The 20,848-nt window shown below is 48.4% G+C and overlaps 1 protein-coding gene across 1 annotated transcript; it reads right to left on the reverse strand.

Annotated features, from left to right (window-relative positions):
- Positions 1 to 2,342: 2,342 nt before the first annotated feature.
- Positions 2,343 to 15,879, reverse strand: DMRT3 (doublesex and mab-3 related transcription factor 3). Its single transcript, XM_072958964.1, has 2 exons — positions 15,090 to 15,879; positions 2,343 to 3,469 (listed from the first exon to the last, which is right to left on the reverse strand). The coding sequence occupies exons 1-2, from the start codon at positions 15,538 to 15,540 to the stop codon at positions 2,505 to 2,507; spliced, it is 1,416 nt and encodes a 471-aa protein (XP_072815065.1). The 5' UTR covers positions 15,541 to 15,879; the 3' UTR covers positions 2,343 to 2,504.
- Positions 15,880 to 20,848: the final 4,969 nt, after the last annotated feature.

The following is a 20,848-nucleotide window of genomic DNA, read 5'->3' on the forward strand; positions in this document are numbered from 1 at the left end:
CCACGGGCAGAGGAGTGTTTGTTTCCCTGGAATCCTACATGCCACTGCAGCAGGATGGTCTTTGAGAGCTGAGCTAAAGTCTAAGAGGTTTTGCCACTTTAACCAGAGGAGCCTCTGCTGTCGGGACTGCAGAGGAAGCAAAACTGAAAGCAGGATATAGGATCTTAACACCCCGTTACTCCCTCTGACCCCTGACTACACTGCCTGCACCGAAGTAAACACGTCTTGCTTCAGAAGATTATACTGAGGATCAAACGTCCCTGCAGTAGCCCATGGATAAGCTGTCTTACAGACAGTTCCATTTTGCTGGCCTTTGTGAAAAGAAGGCTAGGACTTTGATGATCTGTGGGCTAAATCAAGCTGTCAGGGTACCGTGTCTTTGGCCAAGTTTTATGCAATCCAGGTCACTCGACCTGAAGATGTAACAGCTGAAGACAGGTTGTGTAGCACCGTTGTCTCATATAGGATCCGTTATCATTGTTCCTTGTTAGATAATTGTAGATAAACTTTAGAGATGAAAATACACTGTGCGAGGTAGGCCCAGATGTTACCAATCACTACCACAAGGACTGTCCTGGACACGTGCCTTTAGAATCAGAGGCTACAGTGTTGTCCTCTCCGGCCCCTCACTTTCTTCCTTTATGTAACACTAATGTTGAAATATAACCCTAACAACAAACCCTAGTTACTTTTAAGCACTCTGGTATGTAACCATTTCAATTAAATATACATCAGTCCAACTAATATAAGGAATTTTTTTCCCCTTCAATGACTTCTCAGTCCGAAGGTGCCCAATAGAAATAAAAATGAGATTGTTTGTTTTAAATACCTCTTTTCATCCTGGGACCCAGGCGAGGGTGTTGGGCAGCTGACATCAGCGCCTGTCCCCCACCGAGGGAACATCTCAGGCCAAGAGGATTTGCCCTTCTCCCTCCCAGACTGAAGAGCCCGTCAGCCCGTTACTCTTGCACTGAGAGCTCTCTGCATCCTTGTCTGTCGAGGCTTTTTATTTATTTTCTTATTTACTTTCCCTTCCACATTCATAAGTTTAAGGTCTGACCTCAGCAGTCATCTTTCTTCTCAAGCACTCTGAAGAATGGCAACAGTAAGAAGTGGCTGGCATGGACACCACTGCATGTTATTGTTTTAAAACTTACTTTTTAAAATATCTGGGCAAAGAAGCTTGCCATATACAGCGCCCCCCAAAATGCTTTTAAAATGAAGGGGGAAAGGCCTGGTTTCCAGCGTTTTGCGGTGGTCATCTTCCAAACCAGGATGGCATCTCCTCCTCCAAGAGAGAAAGAGGGAATTCACTTCCACATCCCGAATGCAAATAGGAGTATATGCTGAACTTAACAGGAGTAACTGCTCTCCTTGGCTGAGTGCTTTCTCTACGTCAGGCACAGTGCTAAGCACTTTGCTTACTGCCCACACTGTCCATTGTTTCATTTTCACTTTGTTTCTAATGGGATTCTCCATTACATACTCCCTGCTATTGTGGCCTCACGGGCAGGGAACTCGGACAATACAAATGCTTACATGCAACAAGTATCTGCTGGAGAACGAATGAATGCATGGAGGGACTGAAATAAGTCTACTCTTGAACAATAAATTCTCATCTTTCTGAATGCATCCCCAAAACTTTAGCATTCGTACTTCTTGAGGAGTGTCTCATTTAACTGAAACCTCGATCCATGCACTCTTAAGAAGCTTTTACATCAAGGTTCTATTTTTAGAGGTCCTCATTCCACAAGTAGAAATGACATAAACCGAGATGATCTCCTTAGTTTATTTTTTTTCTAGACTCCTTAGCATGCTACATGAACCTGACAAAGCTTAATCTTGTGTTCACTTCACAATACATTTCATGCAGTTCACAGCTGTGATTGGTTTCACATTGACATTACACGTTTGGATTCAGCCATGTGAGAAGAATAATTCTTAATGGAGTTTGTCTCTGAAAACTGTCCAAGCTTAAATAAGCACATGAGCAGTTCACTCTATTAAGTACAGTCTCTCTTTAAAATGCAACAAGGATTTTAGCATAGGAATATAAGGTCCCTGTTTATAGTCCATCGGCAACCGAACCACTTCTTTAGGGCTCACATATCCTGAGGAATCCTCTTTCACAAAATTGCATTCAAGTATACTATTTTATTGAACATTCCAGGCCGAGATTAGGAGCAAGGCTGACCTTCAGCTTTACATCCTCAAATAAATCTTCCATGGACCCAAGGCTTTCCCAAGACTATTCTTAGCATTAGACTCTCTTTTACAACGAACATTCAGCACTAAAGCCACAGAGCAGAGCTATTTGGCATTTTCCAGTGAAGTGCAAGAAATTAAATAAGTTATGCTTTTATTGCTAAGGTATAGAATCAAGCACAAGTGACTTTGTCAAACAGAAGGAAAAGGTATACACAGGACGTGGCCTCCCCTCAAGGGGAGCCCAGGGTTCAAACGCGCAGAAAACGTCACCTGGTCACCACCCACGGCGCGCCACTTCAGGAGGAAGTGTTGAGTATTCGAGAGTCTGAGGAGTCAGACCTCTCGTCATAGTCGTCCTCAGTGTAGATGGACTGCTTTGACACGATGGGACACCCGTCATCAGGGATGGAGATGCGGGGATCTTCGGGGGTGCGGGCGGGGAGGACGGGCGAGCTCCTGAAGACACTGGTAGAGTTAGTGGGGAAGGGGCTGACGTACTGGGACCTCAGCTGGTACTGCTGCTGCAGCGTCATGGTGTTCCACAGGGTGACGTCGTTGGGCAAAAAGGGGCTCGACTGGTTTCTCGCCAAAGTATTCCTCAGCATCAGAGGGTAGCGGGGCGGCTGGGGGAACGGATGCTGCAGGGGCACGGCCAAGGGGTTGGGGACCACATTACTCGAGTCGGCAGAAAACCTCAACGTGTCTGGGACTCTGAAGGCCGAGCCCACGGACCACTTGGACGAGGAGATGGGGTAGGAGCTCAGGGTGTGTTCAAAGATGTGCCCGTTGGAGGGCAGGACCAGGCCCTCGGGCTCGGCGGGAGTTCGGTCCGCGGCCGCGCCGGACGAGCGGCTGGACAGGAGGACCTCCACGGCGCTCACCAGGTCCCCGCCGCAGCCCTTCAGGATCAGCTCGAGCACCGTCGGCTTCTGGTTGGGGAAGATCTTTTTCAACACTTCCAGGGGCGGTCTGTTGGCTTTCAAGCTGAAGGGCAGCGAGACGGTGCCCGAGGGGCCCTCGATCAGGAGGTGATTCTGTTCCCCGGGGTACTTGGGGCTGTCCGGGCGGCTCTCGGAGCTGCCCCCATTTTTCTGGACCGCGTACCCGCCTTCGTCCACCGACACGACCTCTGGGCTCTCGGGTGTGAAGCAGCCCTTACTTTTGGCCAGGTCTGGGGAGCTCCGCTGGTCGATGTCTTTGTCACTGAAGGTCTCCGTGTTGTCGGCTGTGCTGCTGTCCCCAAGTCGTTCTTCAGTCAAATCTGAAAAGCAGAGAACAGCGGGGTTACTCCCTTCCCTTCCCGGTGTGCATAAAGGGGAACAGATGTGCTCTGGGGAGGGCCCTGTGCTGGCTTTTTGGAAGGGGAACTGCTCTTGGTGGGTTATAACATACTACCGGCCTCAAAAAAAAAAACAAAAAACAAAAAAAAAACCCAAAAAACTACGTCACTGGCAAACGGCAAAAAAAAAAAAAAAAACCTGTAAATAAAAATCTAGAAATCAGAGGGATTCCTCAGAATGATGTGTGCAGGGAAGCCTTCCTTCAACACAGAACAGCAGCACGATACGTACAACCTGAGATGTGGCTGTCTAGCAGTAACCATCTAAACAGGGACCAGGGACCCTCTGTGGGGCTGGGGATAAACACAACCCAGGGAAGAACAGGAAAATGAGCTCAGGCTTGTCTTTTGGCTCTTCTTCTGCAAATGAGGTGGCCGATGTCATCCAAGGATATCATCAGCTGATGCACCACATGTGCCTACAGGAAATTTTTAACGTTTTAAGTCCATTTTCTCATTGGCGGATTCCATGTTACTTGTCTTGTGAACTAACCGTCAGTGTGCTTCATCAGGACACCGTGTACAATAGCTAGTGGATACAACTGCCAGAGTGAAGGGAGAAGCCTCTATACATGGAAAACTCTCTTAAAAGGCCACTCAAGGTCCTGGCAGACTTGGCTGCCTATAACCTGCACTACAGGGCAAGCAAAATCAGCTGTGAAACCTGGATGTGGGACAGGCTGCTGGAGAGGAAGACAGAAGCAGCTGGAGAAGACCTGCAAAACGGGCGGGGAGCAAGACCCTCCCTGTGAAACAGGGTGTCCATCACACCAGGACCTGGGCTGCAAGAGGCAGCTATGTTTTCAGGAACTGTTTCATTAGTGAAGTTTATGGACAGGACTTGAAGATACCTTCCTGCACTATATACATTAAAAGAAGAGAGAAACCAAAAAAGCTCCCCAAATAAAGCAGAGATTTACTATGAAGTAAACCAGTTGCGAATTTAACATTTTGATCTTATGCCCACAAAGGCTGGAATTACAGGGCTAGGCAGGCGGAAAGGAAGTAAGAGGTAAGTGAAGACTGGTTTGCTTGCAGAAGCAGATTCTAGCAGATCTTTATAATAAAGGAGCGTATTCTTTATAAACAAGCTATTGCGTATAGCTTGGGTTTTTATCCTTTTAAAAACATGTACCGGCTGTGTCTACTCAAAGCCAATGTTACTGATCTAAAGATGAAAATTATTAATGACCCGGTTGTCGGGCTGTAAACAACGGGTTTGCCTGTGTCTTCTGCTGCCCTGCCCTGAATAGCCTCATTGTCGCCTTCTCTGTGGGCACACCTGATTGTGTGTAGATAGGCAGCCGGTGAAATTTCATCAAAGCAGCTTCTAAAATCCATCTCCTTCTATTTGTTGTTGTTTTCATTTCAAAAGCCTTAAACAAAAGCCCATTTATAAACGTTCTCCTGATATAACTGTATTAACTACAACGAAAAACAAAACTTTGATTCTTCACAAAGCAATAAACATGTGCTAAGCATAAACACATACTTTAAAAATATTCTTACATTATATCAGTGAAACTTTCAATCATAAATCTGATACAAAATCATACTTATCCCAAATTTGCATTTTAAGTAAACTGCTTCTATTTCCAGTACAAAATAATCAGGTGACCACATGGGGATCATTTGCAGCCCACACACATTAAGCCATTTTTGCTTTCTGTAACAACTCTGGGATATGCACAAAAGACCTATTTTTGCGAGAGAAATATGACATACTCTCTTCCTGCAATTTCCTAGGACTGGGGACCCAGTTTTCATCTCCTGGGTTAATATGTTATTCGTCCTTGATCCCAATGAGAAAAGCAGCAACAAAAAAGCTTTCATGGCTTCATATTCTAATCAGCTAGACCTGTTTAAACCGTTCTGACTCATGACCCCATGCCTACCTCTTGGTGTTACTCTATTTTTAAACACTTGAAAATGAGAGGACAGTGGCAGTACGTTAACTCAGCACTGAACCCAAGGCACAACTGGATTTTGGCCCCTGCTCAGTGGAGCTTGGGAAAACAAGTCAAATAACCTCCCCGGGGAAATATGGACATAAACACTGTGCTCCTCTAAACGGTTTTCTTATTTCTTTAACTTTAGCTTTCATTATTTATTATTATCAGTATCAAGTATTTGTATCCTTGTAACTTGCAAGATACTGAGAGAAACAGAATAAAGGGTAGAAGACACCAGGAGGTGCAACACTAGCCCCTGACTGGTGGAATTTATTGCCAAATTGGGGAGATAAGACACATGTGAAGGGGGGAAAGCAAACATAGGCAGAATTTGCTAGCGGCAAATATGTACACATTGAACACATATGTTCAGAGCAGCATTAGCCACAAGAGCCAAAACAGTGGAAGCAACCAAGTGTCCATCAATGAGGGATGAATGGATAGACAAAATGTGGTCTATACATATAATGGAGTATTATTCAGCCTCAAAAAGCAGTGAAATTCTCACCCATGCTACAATGTGGTTGAACCCTGAATATATGCTAAGTGGAAAAAGTCAAACGCAAAAGAACAAATATTCTATGATTCCACTTATATAACATACCTAGAATAGGCAAATTCATAGAGACAGAAGTAAAATGGTGTCACCAGGGGCTGGGGGAGTGCAGAGTGGGGGCTTACTGTCTAATGGGTTCTGAGTTTCAGTTAGAAATGATGAAAAGGTTCTGAAAGTGGAAAGTGGCTGCACAACACTGGGAATGTATTTAATGCCACTACACTGGTTACAAAAGTTAAAACAGTAAATTTTGTTATGGATATTTTACCACAATAAAAAGGTAAAAGAAATATGATATAATATCACAGCAATAAAGGGGGTGGTGAGATTTTTTTTTAACAAGAAAAACAACTGGTTCTCCTGGGAAATAATGGGTTTGTAAATATAGCCCCAAAGCTCTAAACTTAGATACTTTTAAACAAAATGTGAACCTAAAAATAGCTTCCTATTTTAAAAGGTAACTTTCCACACCCCAAACCCTGGATGAGTTACAAACACGGAAGACATTTGGGAGAAATGTTTTGAGGTCTACCACCAAACTCATTTTTCCACAGAACAACACTTCCAGAGCAAAAATTTAACCAAAAGGGAACTAAGGAATGATGTTCTGGCTAATCTGATATATCTACCATTATGAAAATGTAGTATTTTTTTTCAAGATGGTAAAGGATCTACCGTCCCAATCAACTGGATATTGGACAGCAGGATTATAAACCTAACAATAAAAAATATCACTTTTGTTTCTTGATCTGCAGAACAGGCCACAGCGGAATCTTCTATGGGTGCCAGCTTGTTCACCAACTGTGAGCCCCTAGGCTGCATAAAGCTTTGTCTGAATTTTCTCGTACTACCCTTTGCACCTGCCACCGTGACACCCCCAGTGCAGCAAGCACTTCTGGTCACTTCTCAGAGAGTGATGGAGGATTGGGCTGATTCATCCACACTCTCTCTGCGGATTTCTGGGCTGATCAGCCTCTCCAAAGGGGTGTGTGGGCTGTGGCCAAAAAGTGAGAAAATCTAATAGGATGTCACAGAAGTCAAATCTACAAATTCAGAACATTCCAACCAACCGAGTTCAGCACTGTTTATACTGTATTCAAAAGGGGAGGCAGAAGGCGCTGAATGAAGCAGTGGTCTCTGTGCCCCTGAGCACCGTATGAAGTCCTGCTAAAGGCTGCTGGGTAAGCAGGATCCCAGTCCACATCCATGGTGTTGGGGTTTCAAACCGGGCAAAGGAAGACTACCCTCTCACCTTGTACCAAGAGTAACTCCTCACCCAGCAGTAATTTCTCAAGGGCTCTGCAAATTTACGGGGTCAAGTCTTGGTTGTACTGTTGTACCTAAACTGGAAGTACTGTAAATTATCTAACATAAATACAGACTTTCACACGTAATTATAGAGGGTGAGTTTTGAGCCCAGTGATAAAGTGTAATTTAATAACAGGTATTTCTTTACATCTGTAGATTTTTTCCTAAATGAACTTTATAAATTGTTCATGTTGGTTCGAAACATAAAGGCCTTCCTGGATATAGAAATGTGAAACTGCCAAGTAGCAAAATGAGAAGGAAATACTCAAGTGTTTTAATCTCTTTCTTCTTGAAACTGACACTCTAATTCCTAGCACATAAAGAGTGAGAATATATTTCAATTGATAATATTTTTAACCCCTAGTATATATGGATGCTGAAAGCCAAAACTACTAGACTAAAAGTAGAAAGAAATCCCTTTCATCTGATATTACAAACCAGTTACAAAAGTGATACAATCTGCTGTTTCTCCAGCTAAACATCTAGACATTTTAAAAGTCTTACTAGATGTTCACTTTCAATTCATATTTTTCATGATATACAATCACAGCCACCCCTTAAATAAACTCTTCACAAGGGTAAACACTTTTGTTTAAAGTAGATACTTAATTAAGAAGGAAAAGTTTTCTACGGGAAACAATGCTACCAACTTCAAAATATACATATGCCATAAGATAGCTGCAAGATTTCAAGGAGGGAAAATGAACACACGCACAACAGTGACTTCCAATATGAAATTACAGTTTACAAAATTTAACTTCCGTTGGTGGATTATTTTTTCATATGGAAATGCAGTTCAAAAAATTCTAAGTGTTCACTGCAAAGGTTTTGAGTAAGCCCATCATCTATGGGAAGCAGACATTCTGCTCAAGACACATACAAATGAAAACTCTTACTCACTTAGATATGGGGGATTTTATCCACTCTAATTATATCTACAAAAACAAAATACAGCATACATCCAGTGAAACACAAACACAATGGCATAGAGAAGGTTGTTTTCTAGTGCAAATGTCACTGGACATTTTTTTTTTCTTTTGAAATCATGTCACGCATTTTGAAACATGGATTGTCACGTCGTCATCTGCTCACTTGAGCTTTGGGGAACACACCTCTAAATAACTGTTCCCTGATGGGTCATTTTTAAAGCACACAAATCTTACAGCAATGGCAGGGAAGACGCCTGGGCTGGACGGGGCTTCCAGAAAAGACCACTGCTCAGTCAGAATTCAACAGGAAACACTTTTTACATCTTCTGCTGTCTTTATCTCGTACTAGAAGTGCTGAATCATAGAAAAGTGAATGGTTGAAAACTTAACATATAGCAGGGAATGAATGTCAGTCCAAAATCTTTCCTTTCCTTCCTTTGGAGTGGGGAAGGGTGCGTGAAAAGTAAAAATAAATAGTCATGCTTTGCTTTTAAAAAAATCATTAACAACATCGGCTTAATAACAAATGAAGGAATCAGGATGATTCCTTGGGACCAGTATTTGGGGGGACATTGATATAGAAAAGGCTGAAATTAAAAAATAAGGTTTGCAACTGTGGACTTTGTAAGTCCAGCAAAAATTTAGTTTTGATCTCTTTCTTGACTCTGAAAGGAATGCTTTTCAGAAGCAGGAGGGAAATTCACTCTACATGTATATTTGGTACTTACAAAAATGGAGCTGGCTACTCATTCATCCATCTACTTAACAAACATTATCAAATCCTTCACTCTGTGCCCATGCACTGTGCTAGGTAAGATTATACAGAGATGATCAAAGCATTTGCCTCTTGGCTACTGAGAGCCTTACAATTTACTAGCTAATATTTTGCAAAATTTTCAAGTTATCTGTGCACTGAGTCATATTTTACATTGAAACACAGCAAGGAACCCAAAGGCCAGCAGCTGGGCAGACTGGTGTATTCTTGGGAGGGAATATTTTTGTAAACAGTCACATATAAAGGCTATGGGTAGAACATACACTGAACTCAACTAAGTAATAATCAGTGGGACACAAAAGCAGAACATTGATCCCAGCTTTGTAAAATCTGTTTGCCTAGTCACTGAAACCAAACAAGAGCAGAGATTCAATTAAAAAAAAACCCTGATATTCTGAATGTTAAGTTTTCTGTAATATTGTTATTCAGTGGTTGTGCTTAATTTTTTACAGCTGTTTAGCTGTATAATAAAATGCAAAAAAAATCCTAGTTATGTTTTAGCTACCCTTAGTTTCTTCAGAGAGCAGTAGTCTGCAGTGTTCAGACAAGAGAGTGACTCACTAAAGCCATGTGGGACTCTCGGGGAGGGATGTGACGAGATCCCAAGGTGATGGGCCTGGATTACCATCGTTCCACCACTCAGACCCCAACCTCTGCCACAAGTGAGCACCCATGCAAACTGCAGTGCAAGGCCCACCGTGCCACCAGAGCCTCATCAGCACTAAACATGGGGCTCAGGGACCTGAGGGACTAATGGTTGAGGGGCCACAACAGGTTAAAAAGCCAAAGAAAGGAAAAGAGCAGGAGAGAAGGAAGAGAAGAGAGGGAAAGGAGAGGCAGGCAGGTGAATAGGTTTTCTTGTTCTGTCCGCCTCCTGTCAGGAAGAAGTGCAACATTTCCAGAAAGAGGCTCCAAGTCCTCCAGGGATCTTGATTTATGAAGATTTACTCCCTTTCCCTCTGTAAAGCTGTTAGCAGAAAGTGCTGACTGACTGCAGCAAAGAATTTCTCATCAATGCTCTTTGATTGTATTTTGCAAACAAAATGCCTGTTGCTTGGTAACATTTCACTTGAGCCTGACCTTCCCCGAAAGTTATTGCTATCAGATTCGATTTACACTGTCCTCCTGTGATTACTGTAATCTTTTAAACCCGGGAGCTCATCCATCAAGGAAAAGAAAAGTTGGTTGTGTAAGTCGAGAGCAGAGCTCTTGGCCAGATTTATAACCTGGAGGGGGTGTTGGGTGGGAGGAAGATTCTGTCCCGGATGGAGGGGAACTCTGTGGTTCCCAAACATGAAAACGCTCGACTCTGGATTTTTCCTAACAACCCTGTGCTCAGACCCACCAGATGAGTACCAACGCCTCCCCGAGAGAGCCTGCCCCGGCAGCTCCTGCTCCACCTCAGAGAAAGTGGCTGGGAGACTCCCCAGAGAAACCCCTACCCGAAGCACCTCCCCAGGCGACTGGGGCTGGGCCCACCTCTGTGGCCTGGGGTTGCCAGACAGAACAGCAGAATGCCCCGTTAAACCCGAACTTAGCATAAATCATGCAAAATGCTTTCGTATAAGTATGCCCCATTCAATATCTGACATCCAATTTTCTGTTGTTGATTTGCACTTTTTTGGGGAGGGGGGCTGTAAGTCTGGCAACCTACCGAAGGTGGGAGGCACCGGGGCTGGAGCGGGTGGCGGGCGGCGGGCACCGCCCGCGGGGCTGAGAACGAGCGAGGAAGGAGCCGCGGGGACTGCGTGCCAGGGGACAGTGCAGCCTCAGGGGAGCGGCGCTGCTGACACCGCGCGGGCGCCCCCGGGGCCCTGAGCCGCTGCCCGCACGCCGCCTTCCACTCGCGGCGCTCGGCCGCTCCGGGGCTGAGAGGTCGGGCGGCCACTCGCTGGGCGCCGGCGGGAAAGGCCTGGAGCCAAGACAATCCCGGCGTCCCGCCCTCCAGAGCCAGCCCTGGGCTAAGATTTGGAAGAGACCAGTTGGTCTCGCTTATTCCTTTTCATTTGGTTGGTTTTTGTTTTTTAAAGTGCACTCTGAGTCAGGCCCCGTGCTCCAAAACAAACCATCTTAAATAAGCAGATTCCGCTTCAATTTCATAGCTACACTTTATGAATGGTTTTGAAATCTCCCCCTCTTCTTTGCTTCCAGCCTCTAGTCACAGAGGATTTCCCACCCTGGCCTGGACCGGTGTTCTGGCAATACTCGTTATACCTGCAAGTGTGTCTGTTCTTTAAAAAATTAAAATGTAAAATTAGGAAACTGACCAGATAGGACCTAGTCAAACTGGAGGTGAAAAGCCCAGAACGAGCATAAAGATGCTAGGAGGTGCCGGAGGTAAAATAAAATAAAGGCAGTTTTCAAAAATCTTCCAACTTCTTTCCTTATAGGTCTCCTGTTCGCTCCTTTTCAGGAGAAAGAAACAGGAAAGGAGATTCCTGTCTAATCCTGCTCTCTTAGTCCTAATCAAATACGATGTTTTCGATTTCTTTTCCTTTAAGAAAATTTTAAACAACTTGTTTACGTATTTATTTAACGGCAGATGTAAACCTAGGAAAAATCTGTAGCCACCACAGACCTTTCCTCTCTCAGCTGGAGCAGACCCAGGATACTCTCCAGAAGGAAGAGTTGGCGGCTGGGGAAGGGAGCCAAACACAGGAGTGTAACTTTAGCTTTTCACCTTGGTCGTGACCCTTAACTTTCCTCAGCTCTAGAGCCCATGTCCTGAAAGGCTGGCTTGGCTGGCTGAAGCTGCTGACTCAGATACACTAAGAGCTGAAAGATGTTCACGCTTCCCAAGATATTTTTATCACGGGAAGGGATGGGGGAGTGAGGAGGATGAAGAGGGAATGCAAGGGAAACAAGTCAGAAGGATATATTTAAAGAAGTTTAATTTAGAATTTGGAGTTCAGTCAAAATCTAATAATTCCAGGCCAGCCACAGATGATAATCAAGGAGCAGGGGAAACGCACACTCAAAAAAAAGGGGAAACTTTAATCCATAGCTAGAAGTAATAACATGAAAATATGAACATTCTTCTTAAAATCACTGCCGCATTGAAAAGGATATTAAACATAATACATTGTTAAATAAAATAATCCCCATTCCTTTAAGGAATCTGAAGCAGAATTTGGGAAAGAAATTTCCTCTGGCTACGAAACTGAGCTTTGCTATGACTGTTACTCCCTAAACAGGGTGATTTTTCCCCAGTGGTGCCCAGCAAACATATCCTTCTCTAGGACATGTGCCTTTCTTAGGGATTTCTGGAGAGCAGAAAAGACTCCGTGTGCTTGTGCACCTGCATTCGTACCCAACAACAACAAAAAAGCATGTCTCTACAGCTATGTACTAAAAGGACTAAACTATGTTTTTGACAGAAATCACAAAGAAACATATCTCCATAATTTGTCAGCAGATATTTAGAGACTCCTAATGTTCTGTGAACTTACTGCACACGTGGACATACCATTCGAATAGAGCTTCACTTACTTCTCTACATGTAGTGAGCTACTTGTCCAGAAGCATATCTGATATGCTTCTCAATATACATGGTATGTTATGTATGAATACATTGTAAGAACAAATGCAAGAAAGGTATAAAACATACAGCAACCAGCAGTTTCATCTAGGCAGTTTTCCCTAATTTAAACCCCAAATGGGCTTTCTCCGTACAAAGCATTGCCTAGAACTGACCCACTTGTACGCTTGCCTTCTTAATGGAAAACAATGATCTGTTCCTTTCCTGGTCCCCTCACCATCAGATTGGTGACTGGCTTTTTTGCTGTTGTTGAATGGAATTAGGGGGATCAAACCAATTGAAAGAAGAAAGCAAAAGTTATATAAATGAATGTGTAAGGTGTACAGCAGGACTAGCCGGACACAGCCTTGGTCCCTGATGGCTCCGTCCCCCAAAGCCATCACTCTGACCTCTTGTTGTGGTAAATCCCATTCTCCTTCGCAATTAATTGTCTTCAATCAAGAAGGCGCAGGCTATCCCTGAATATTTGGTTTTTGAGTAAAAGAGAGAGCACCAGGTCTGGTTTGTCCAGTTGAAATCAGTCTCCCTCTCCGGTTCTCCCCAAGCATGTATCCTGCTGCTCCTGCTGCAGCTACTGCTCCGCCTTTCTTCCTGCTCTCACTCCCCGCCTCCAAGGGTTGTTTTTGGCTTGGGGACTCTTTAAAAGCCATGAACTTTGGCCATCCCAAAGAAAGGTTTGAAGAGCACAGGATGTGAAAAAAATCCCCTCTTGGACAATCCCTGAACCCAATGTGCTATTACTGGGTTGCAGCTGGGCAGGTGGCCACTGCAAAATGCTACCATGGACACAAACTCAGACTCTTGCCCCAGTGTTGGGGGAAATGGAGACTGAGAAACTGGAAACAGTGAAGTTAAAAAAAAGTTACTGGCATGATCAGCTTCTAGAACTGAGACAAAACTCTCCTAGTTACTTGCTCTAACTTAAAGGAGAAAAACAAAAAGAATGTTCTTTCTCCCCAACTCCTATTCTTCTGTGGCAAATCCATAAATATGAAGAGATCACAAAAGAGAGACAACTGGGGGAGGGCATTACTCAGAAAAATGCTTATATCCTACCTTGTATTTAATATCCACAAAATCCATGTTCAGCAAACTCCCTTCTGTCCTTAAAATACCCAGTTCTGCTCTTCACCATAAGATGTTCTCAGAGCTTCAGGTCTAGAGAGCATAACTGAGCAACAGGGCAGCAGAACTGTGCCTGCCAGGCTGCCTACCAGCTCACCCCAAAACAGCGTTTCCTCAGCTCCACACAGCAGCCCAATGCCCAGCAAAGCCTCTCTCTGGAAGCCAGAGGTACTGTCTTTGGGCAAGGGGGAAGTTGGGGAATTGGCAGAAACTCTACTATTAGTTCTACCTACAAGGGGGCTCTGGGCCTTCTAGGGCCTTCCATCTCTGAATTCCAGCATACCCCATACCCTCTCCCTGAGAAGATGGGCTTTTATCCTTTGTACATTTGCCCCAGCGAAAAGGCATCATCAAACACCTGTCCACTGAATTCCAAGAGCTTAAAATCAAAGTAGCACTTGGGCTAGGCAGGACAATAAGCTAGAAATTCTCTAGGAGGAGAGACTTAAATGGGGTCGGGAAGGCTCCGGAGGCCTGCAGGAGGGAAATCGCTGGAAAGGAGGGGGAAGGGCCGGGTATGCCCACCTCCAGGGCTCAGGGCAGATCCATGCTCTCTAAAGCACAGAAGAGGAGAGGAGAGGGGACGACAGGAGGAGGCCCAGGCCCACTTAGAACTGGGGAAAGGGCTCAAGAGGAGTGGCCCTCTCACTGTAAATCAAGTTTCGTTTATATTTCTTTAAAAGCGCAGAGACTGCTGTGGGCTGCATGTGGAATGGTGTTAAAGGACCCAGGCGGTTCTGCAAAAAGAGCTGACTCTGGGCTCACCAGATTCTGGGTCCCCGCTATCAGTCTGGGGGGGCTTTCTGGCCCTTTTTACTACTGCTTCTAAATAGGGCTTCTTTCAACAAATTGCAAGAGGCTGGAGGCCACATTAGGCTTCTAGAAGAGCCTGGAGTTCACTCTAGTTTCCCGGGAAGCTGAGAAGAACACCCCGAGTTAGCCAAGCCTTGGGCCTTGACTCCTTCCCGACACCTACCCATATCCACCTCTAAATGCAAGGCCCTTTAAAGCCCGCGGCCAGAAAAGCCCGGCCGCACGGTGGTGTATGTGCCCGCGTGGATTTCACGTTGGCCCTGTCTCGCCCTCTCTATTTACCCGCGCCCCGTTAACCCGGGGAAGGCACCTGGCTCGCCCGAGGCGCCTTTCCCGTGGGCGCCTGGATTCTACATCGCTGGATCCAGGCTGAAGGCCGCTTCTGCCGGGAGAGGAAGGACCGGCTTGGAGGGAGTTGGGGTGGAAGGCCCCTTCGGGCCAACTTCTCCCAAACCCGCCTCCGGGCCTCCCTGACAAAGGCGCAGCAGCCGCTTCGAAGTTTTTTCGCCCACGCCGGGCAGGGGCCCGCGCCGCCGCCGCTCTTACCTGGCTTGGCGAGCAGCGTCCCGGGCTGGGACTCAGCGGCCCAGCGCAGCGCGGCGGCCGCAGCCAACTCGGCGGCGGGGCGTGGAGGCGGCGGCGGCGGCTGAGACGGCTGCGAGGTCGACGGCGGTTGCGGGGCGGCGGCGCCGTCTCCCGGCGGCGGGGGTGCGGGCAGGGCGCGCAGCGAGTCGGGGATGAGGCTCTCCAGGCTCTCGTTGGCCTGCTGCCGGCGCAGCGCCACCTGCGCCGCCATGACCCGCTGCCGCTCGATGATGAGGATGCACTTCTCGCAGGTGCAGTCTTTGAAGCGACAGTAGCGCTTGTGGCCCTTGAGCCAGGACAGCACGCCGTGGTTGCGGCAGCGTGCGCACTTGGGCGTGCGCTGCAGGGGAGCCCGCGGCGGCTGCGACACAGGGCCGCCCATGTACAGGTAGGGGGAGCCGTAGCCGTTCATACCCTGGGCTCCCGGAAGAGCTGGCAGGCTGGCGGTCTGGGAGCGCTGGAAGCCGGGGATGTGAGGCCCGCTCGGGGGAGGCCCCCGGGTGGCGCAGTCCTTGGTCCCGCAGTCTCGACGGCCGCGAGCGCTCCGGGGTAGCCGGACGGGCAGCAGCCGTTTTTACGGCTCCCGCGGCGCTCGCAGCCTCAGCCTCCCGGCTGGCGCTCCACCAATCCCACGCCAGTAGCGTCTCCGCCAGCCGCTGCTTTGGCGCGCACGTCCTCCCTCGCCAAGGCGCTGCGGCGGCCGACAGGAACCGGCGAGAGCTCCGGTTCAGGTGTGAGCCTGCTCGACTGCAGCTCCCGCGCGCGCCGGCCCGGCCGGGCACTGCCTCCGCCGCCCTCCCCCCACTCCTTCTCCCTCCCACTGCCACCCCACCCCCACCCCCGGGGTCCTGGTCCCTTGCACTCCCTACCCCACTCCACGCCTGCCTCCTTCCTGCTCGCGCCCCTCGAGTCCCTGCACTTCAGCTTCCTTGCCACCTGCCGCCAGGCCACTCTCACGGGGGCGCTCACGGCCCCCTCCTCCAAGCTGTCTGCGCTTCCCCAGCCCGCGGCGGGAGGGACTGCAGCGCTCCAGGAGCGGCAGTGCACGCGGGGCGGGGAAGAGAGGACTAGCCCGGGTGAGGGTGGGGGTAGGCGAGGGAGGTGGCAGTTCCCCTTCGCTCTCTTCCCTCTCTCCAGGTCTGATTTGGCTGCACCAAACCCAAGGCCGCTTTTATTCCCATACTTAGTTTCAGAAATGCGGCTCCGGGAGAACCGGTGCCTACTGGAACATTGCAGGTGCACTCGGGGCCCGGCGTGAACTGAGAGGGTTTTAAGTTGGAGGGTTCAGAACCAAGCCCCGCAGCCACTGGCGGGAAGAGTTGGGGGTAGGGCAGTGGAACTGGTTCGAGAAATTTTGGCTTTCTTGATTTTCTTTTTCAACATTTGTTTCCTTTGCTGCGGTAGAAGAAAATGAATGTTTTTGAAAATTTGCTGGCCCAAGGATGACAACCCATTTTGCAGGCTATTTCAAAGGGAATAACAGCACCCCCCCCCCTTGGCGCAGAGTTTCTCTACCCTCCTCCCTATGTTTTAATGAAAAAACAGCCTCTGTCCTGAAAGGCCGGGAAGAGCTCTTATGCAGGATTTGCTTAAGTACTGAGTCTAAACTTTCAGAGAGCGAACGAAGAGCCACTCTTTGCGCCCCTAAAGTTACCTAATATGATCGCCCCTCTGCCCAGCAACCTTTGAGAGAAACGGAGGTCTGGCATGACCCAATTCAAATCCCCACGGACTCAGTGATCTAGTCATGGATAAGGGATGGGGCCACACACCCCCACCCAGTGTCTATGGGTAGGGGTGGGAGAGGGCCCTTGCTCCAGATGACAGCATAAAACTGTGTAAACTATTTGTGTTTTTCTTATCTCCTGCCGGAACCGGTTTGGCCTAAGGCAGACGACCGCCACAAAAACACAGGCACCCTCCCCCAGTGTAAGAATACCCTCCTCCAATGCAATAAACAAACACACAAACAAAAAAGTAGGTGGATACAGCGGCGCAGAGTAGCACAATGGCTCAGTGCAAAGCAGTCCCGGACTGTTGGTCCGCAAGCTCCTGGGAGCCGACCCTGAACTCCTCTCTCGGCGGTCTGACGAATCGAATGCGAGACCAGAGCGTAGACGAGTCTGCTGCAATGGCCAACCGTCAGGCTGCAGAGCGGCCCTTGTCCTCTCAGGGAGGCCGCTTTTCTCTACCCTGCCCTGGTGGAAGCAAACAAGCAACCCGAAAAAGCCCCTCTGTGTTTGCTGTGAATTCAAGTACCACCAGGTGTTCTAGCAGCCAACCCCTCCGCCTAGAAGGGTGATTCCAGGAGGGGAGGAGGTTTAAAAGGGAACCTGGTCGTGTGCGTTTCCCTTGAAGCCTTTGGCTGCACCCCTCCTCCCCTGTTTCTGACTTGCGGACCAGATGGGCCACGGGAAGGAATCACGTGCACGAGTGATAACCTTGTGAGACCTGCCTCCAAAGCCGTGTGCGTCTGGCACTATCCCCAGCCCTCCTCCCCACCACCAGCTCGGCGATCCTCTCCTCCCAAACTTCACGGGGAAAGGGGGAAGACAAGCCCTAATACACAAGTGGGAGAAACTTCAGAAGCTCTCGGGACTGGAGGTAACCCGCAACCCCGTGGCCCAGAGGCCGGGAAGTGGGGAGTTGGCAGAGTCGCTTCATGTGAGGAGAGACTTCGAGGACCTAGAATGACACTGAATCTGGGAACCTTCGCGCTGAAATCTCCAGGTCTCTTGGGAATGCAGGGACCACAACCTTTTTTCAAAGCCAAATTTCTCCTGATTAGCGAAACCAACGGGTATAGGGAACTTAGGAGAAAAGTTTTTTTTTTTTAAGGAAAACAGCAGAGCTCTGTACCAGATTTTAGGGGGCATGTCCACTACCAAGGCGACCTCCTATCCTCCCTGCTCACCTAGCCACCCTATCCCTTTGCCACTCAAACAGTCCAGCATTATTTGGTCCCCTGCCCCAGTTCACTCCAGTGCACATCGGGGCCTGAAATCTAAATACTCATTTGATATAGTGCAATAATCCTTTTCTCATATTTGGTGGGAATGTTTTCCATATCCCAGTATTTGACAACATCGCCCTATAGGGACAGGTTTGTATTTATGTTGGTAAAATGTCCCCTGCCTCAAAGTCTATTGTAACCCAACACCTGACAACCCCGAGTCCCATTTCTGTTTGCAGAAAGGGTTTATTCAAGCACATAATGGGATCCCAGCAGAAAGCCTTTCAGAACAAGGGGCTATGGTAAACTTCACCACATGAACTCCGTTTCCAGGGCTATTAAGCTTTTAATTGGAAAATAGCAGAGGAAATTTCAAGGTGACTATAACGTGTTAGCAGTTAGTGTGGAGAAGAAAAGCCGGAGCGGGGATGAATGTAGAAAGCATATGGTCCGAATCACAGGAGGAGCAGCCTGCTTCTACTAAGTCCCCGCGGCTTAGACACTTATGGGAAAAATCATCAAAGAAACTGGAAAGGGAGGGGGAAGGATTACAAGTAAATATAACCGCACTAGACTGGATCCACTCGCGTTCTGCTCTAGGTGGGGGGGGGTCTACGCGCGCGCGCGTGCGCGCGTTTTCAAACCACAATTAACTAGAGTTGTTATAGGTATTAACAGCAAAAGGGTGAATGTGTGTATGTGGTTCTCTTTCTCTTGGCGCACAATCTCATGGGGGGGTGTGTGTGTCCATATATATATGAAAGTTTGTAATGCAGGTGTCCTTGCTGAGAAACTGAGGATGTTCAGACTCCAAATCTAGAACTCCTGGTAGTTGCTTATCACCGCAAGCGGCACTTAATCAAAAGGACAGTTTCATATTGTCCCGGATGTATAATACATCAGGAAATTTTCTGCTTTGCTGCATTCTCATGGAAGGGGAGGTCAAGGTTCCTATTCCGCTGTTTAAAACTCGACCACTGTGACGCTGGAGGGTAGGGCCTACAAAAAGCCCTTTAAAAGCAGGAAAACGGGCTCCCTCTCCCCGGGCATGAACTTCTCAGCTCTCACCCTGTCCGAGCCTTTTTTGCATCGCTCTCTGGCCAGCTTCATATTGAAAGAGGAGACAAATGTCTAGCGAGGCGGTGGAGAAGCCAGCAGTCACTTTCTTGAGGTGACAATAATGCCCTTGTCTCCCACAATTAAGTGAGAAGAGGCTCGTGTGCACGTCCACGGCATCCCCGAAGCCGCCCTCTGGGGAGCGGGACAGAGGGCGCAGACCGTGCGACCGGGAAGTGACATAGTCTAGCGGGCCGGGGACGCCGCTGAGCCCAAGGAAGATCCTGGACAGTCCCGACCCCACAACATTTGGCAGTGGGAGGCCTTTCGGAGCAAACGGGGGCCCAGAAAGCACAGGTGCTGCTGCTCGGCCCAGTGTATTCTAGAACTCTGGAAAACAACTCTGCTCTTAGGCCTGGTAGCAAGCGCTCCCACCTGTGCAGATTCCTCAGACACTGCCCAGACACAAGGCCGAGCTCGCCCCCATCTTTTAGGGTGGCCGCAGGGGTGTCTCTCCTACACTCTAACATCTGAGAAGCTCCTTGAGCAGCGACCTCCGCCCCGCTCTTTCAAGGGGAGGTCTGGAAAAGGGCACCCTCGGAGCGCTTCTGCCGGGCCTGGGCTGCCGAGCCACCGGGCGCAGATGATCGCTCCCTAATCAGGCCTTGGCCCGGGTGTACTTCTAGCGGAAGACTCGGCGCCCGGGGCTCATAGGCCGAGTCGCACACACCCCGCGGGGCAGCAGCGGGCGGGACTGAGGACGTCGGTCAGGTCCCTACACCCTTTTAGAAGAGAATCCCCGGGACAGCCGGCAAATCTCGTCTGCCTTCTGTGCCAAAGGAAAAATAAAAAGCACGTACCCTCCAAGGTGAAATCAGAAGAGCGCTGACCTTAGAAGTTTTTAAATAATCTTTCCCATGAGACTTAAAAATTTAAAACAAAACCAAAAAAGGCCGACGAAATCACTTTAGGTAATTTAGAGAACCACTCAAAATACAAGACAGTTTCTTTTCCCCACTGTTTGCTCTTGGGGTGCTGGTGCACTTCTTCCCCAAGAAAAGGCCCCTTTCCAGAACTTTCTTCCTCTTCCCCACTTCCTCCGCAGTCCGGGAACAAAGCTCTGCCCCAGGGAATGTGGTCGGATGTGAGGGCTTCCGGAGAAGTCCCTTCTCGGTTCAAGAGGACCGGGAATAAAGATCGGAAACGGCCAGAGCTGCCCGCAACCCAGGGAAAGCTGAATACGAACTCCACGCACCGAGGCCACACTCGCGGGACCGACGTGGCAAGGCCTAGACGCTGTGCTGAGACTCGAAGGGTGCCCCACCCCAGGGGATCTAGGCCGAGACTCCCTGCTCCCTTTGCCCACACCAGAGACTCCTGGGCGGGGCGACTTCCGGCGCACTCGGGCTCCGCCCACCCAACGCCCCGCCCCGAGTCCTGCTTGCCAGGCCCATTCGCCCAGGACCCTCCCTAGCTGTCCCGACAGCAGCTTTAGATCTGCCGTAAAGTTTGCAGATATTTTTGCTGAGAGTTGAGGAAGACAACACTTCCGTGGGGGGGGGAGAGGGATGAGGCGCCTTTTAATGATCTCGAGTCGTTGGCGGCTGAGCTTCACGGACGCCAGATTCCGGGCAAGCAGCACAGGTCTAAGGCCTGGTCCGCGTGCGTGTGCGTGTAGGGAGAAAGCGGGCGAAAGCCCCTCACAAGTTTC

The sequence above is a fragment of the Vicugna pacos genome, chromosome 4 (genome assembly GCF_048564905.1).
Source record: "Vicugna pacos chromosome 4, VicPac4, whole genome shotgun sequence".
NCBI classification, from domain to species: Eukaryota; Metazoa; Chordata; class Mammalia; order Artiodactyla; family Camelidae; genus Vicugna; species Vicugna pacos.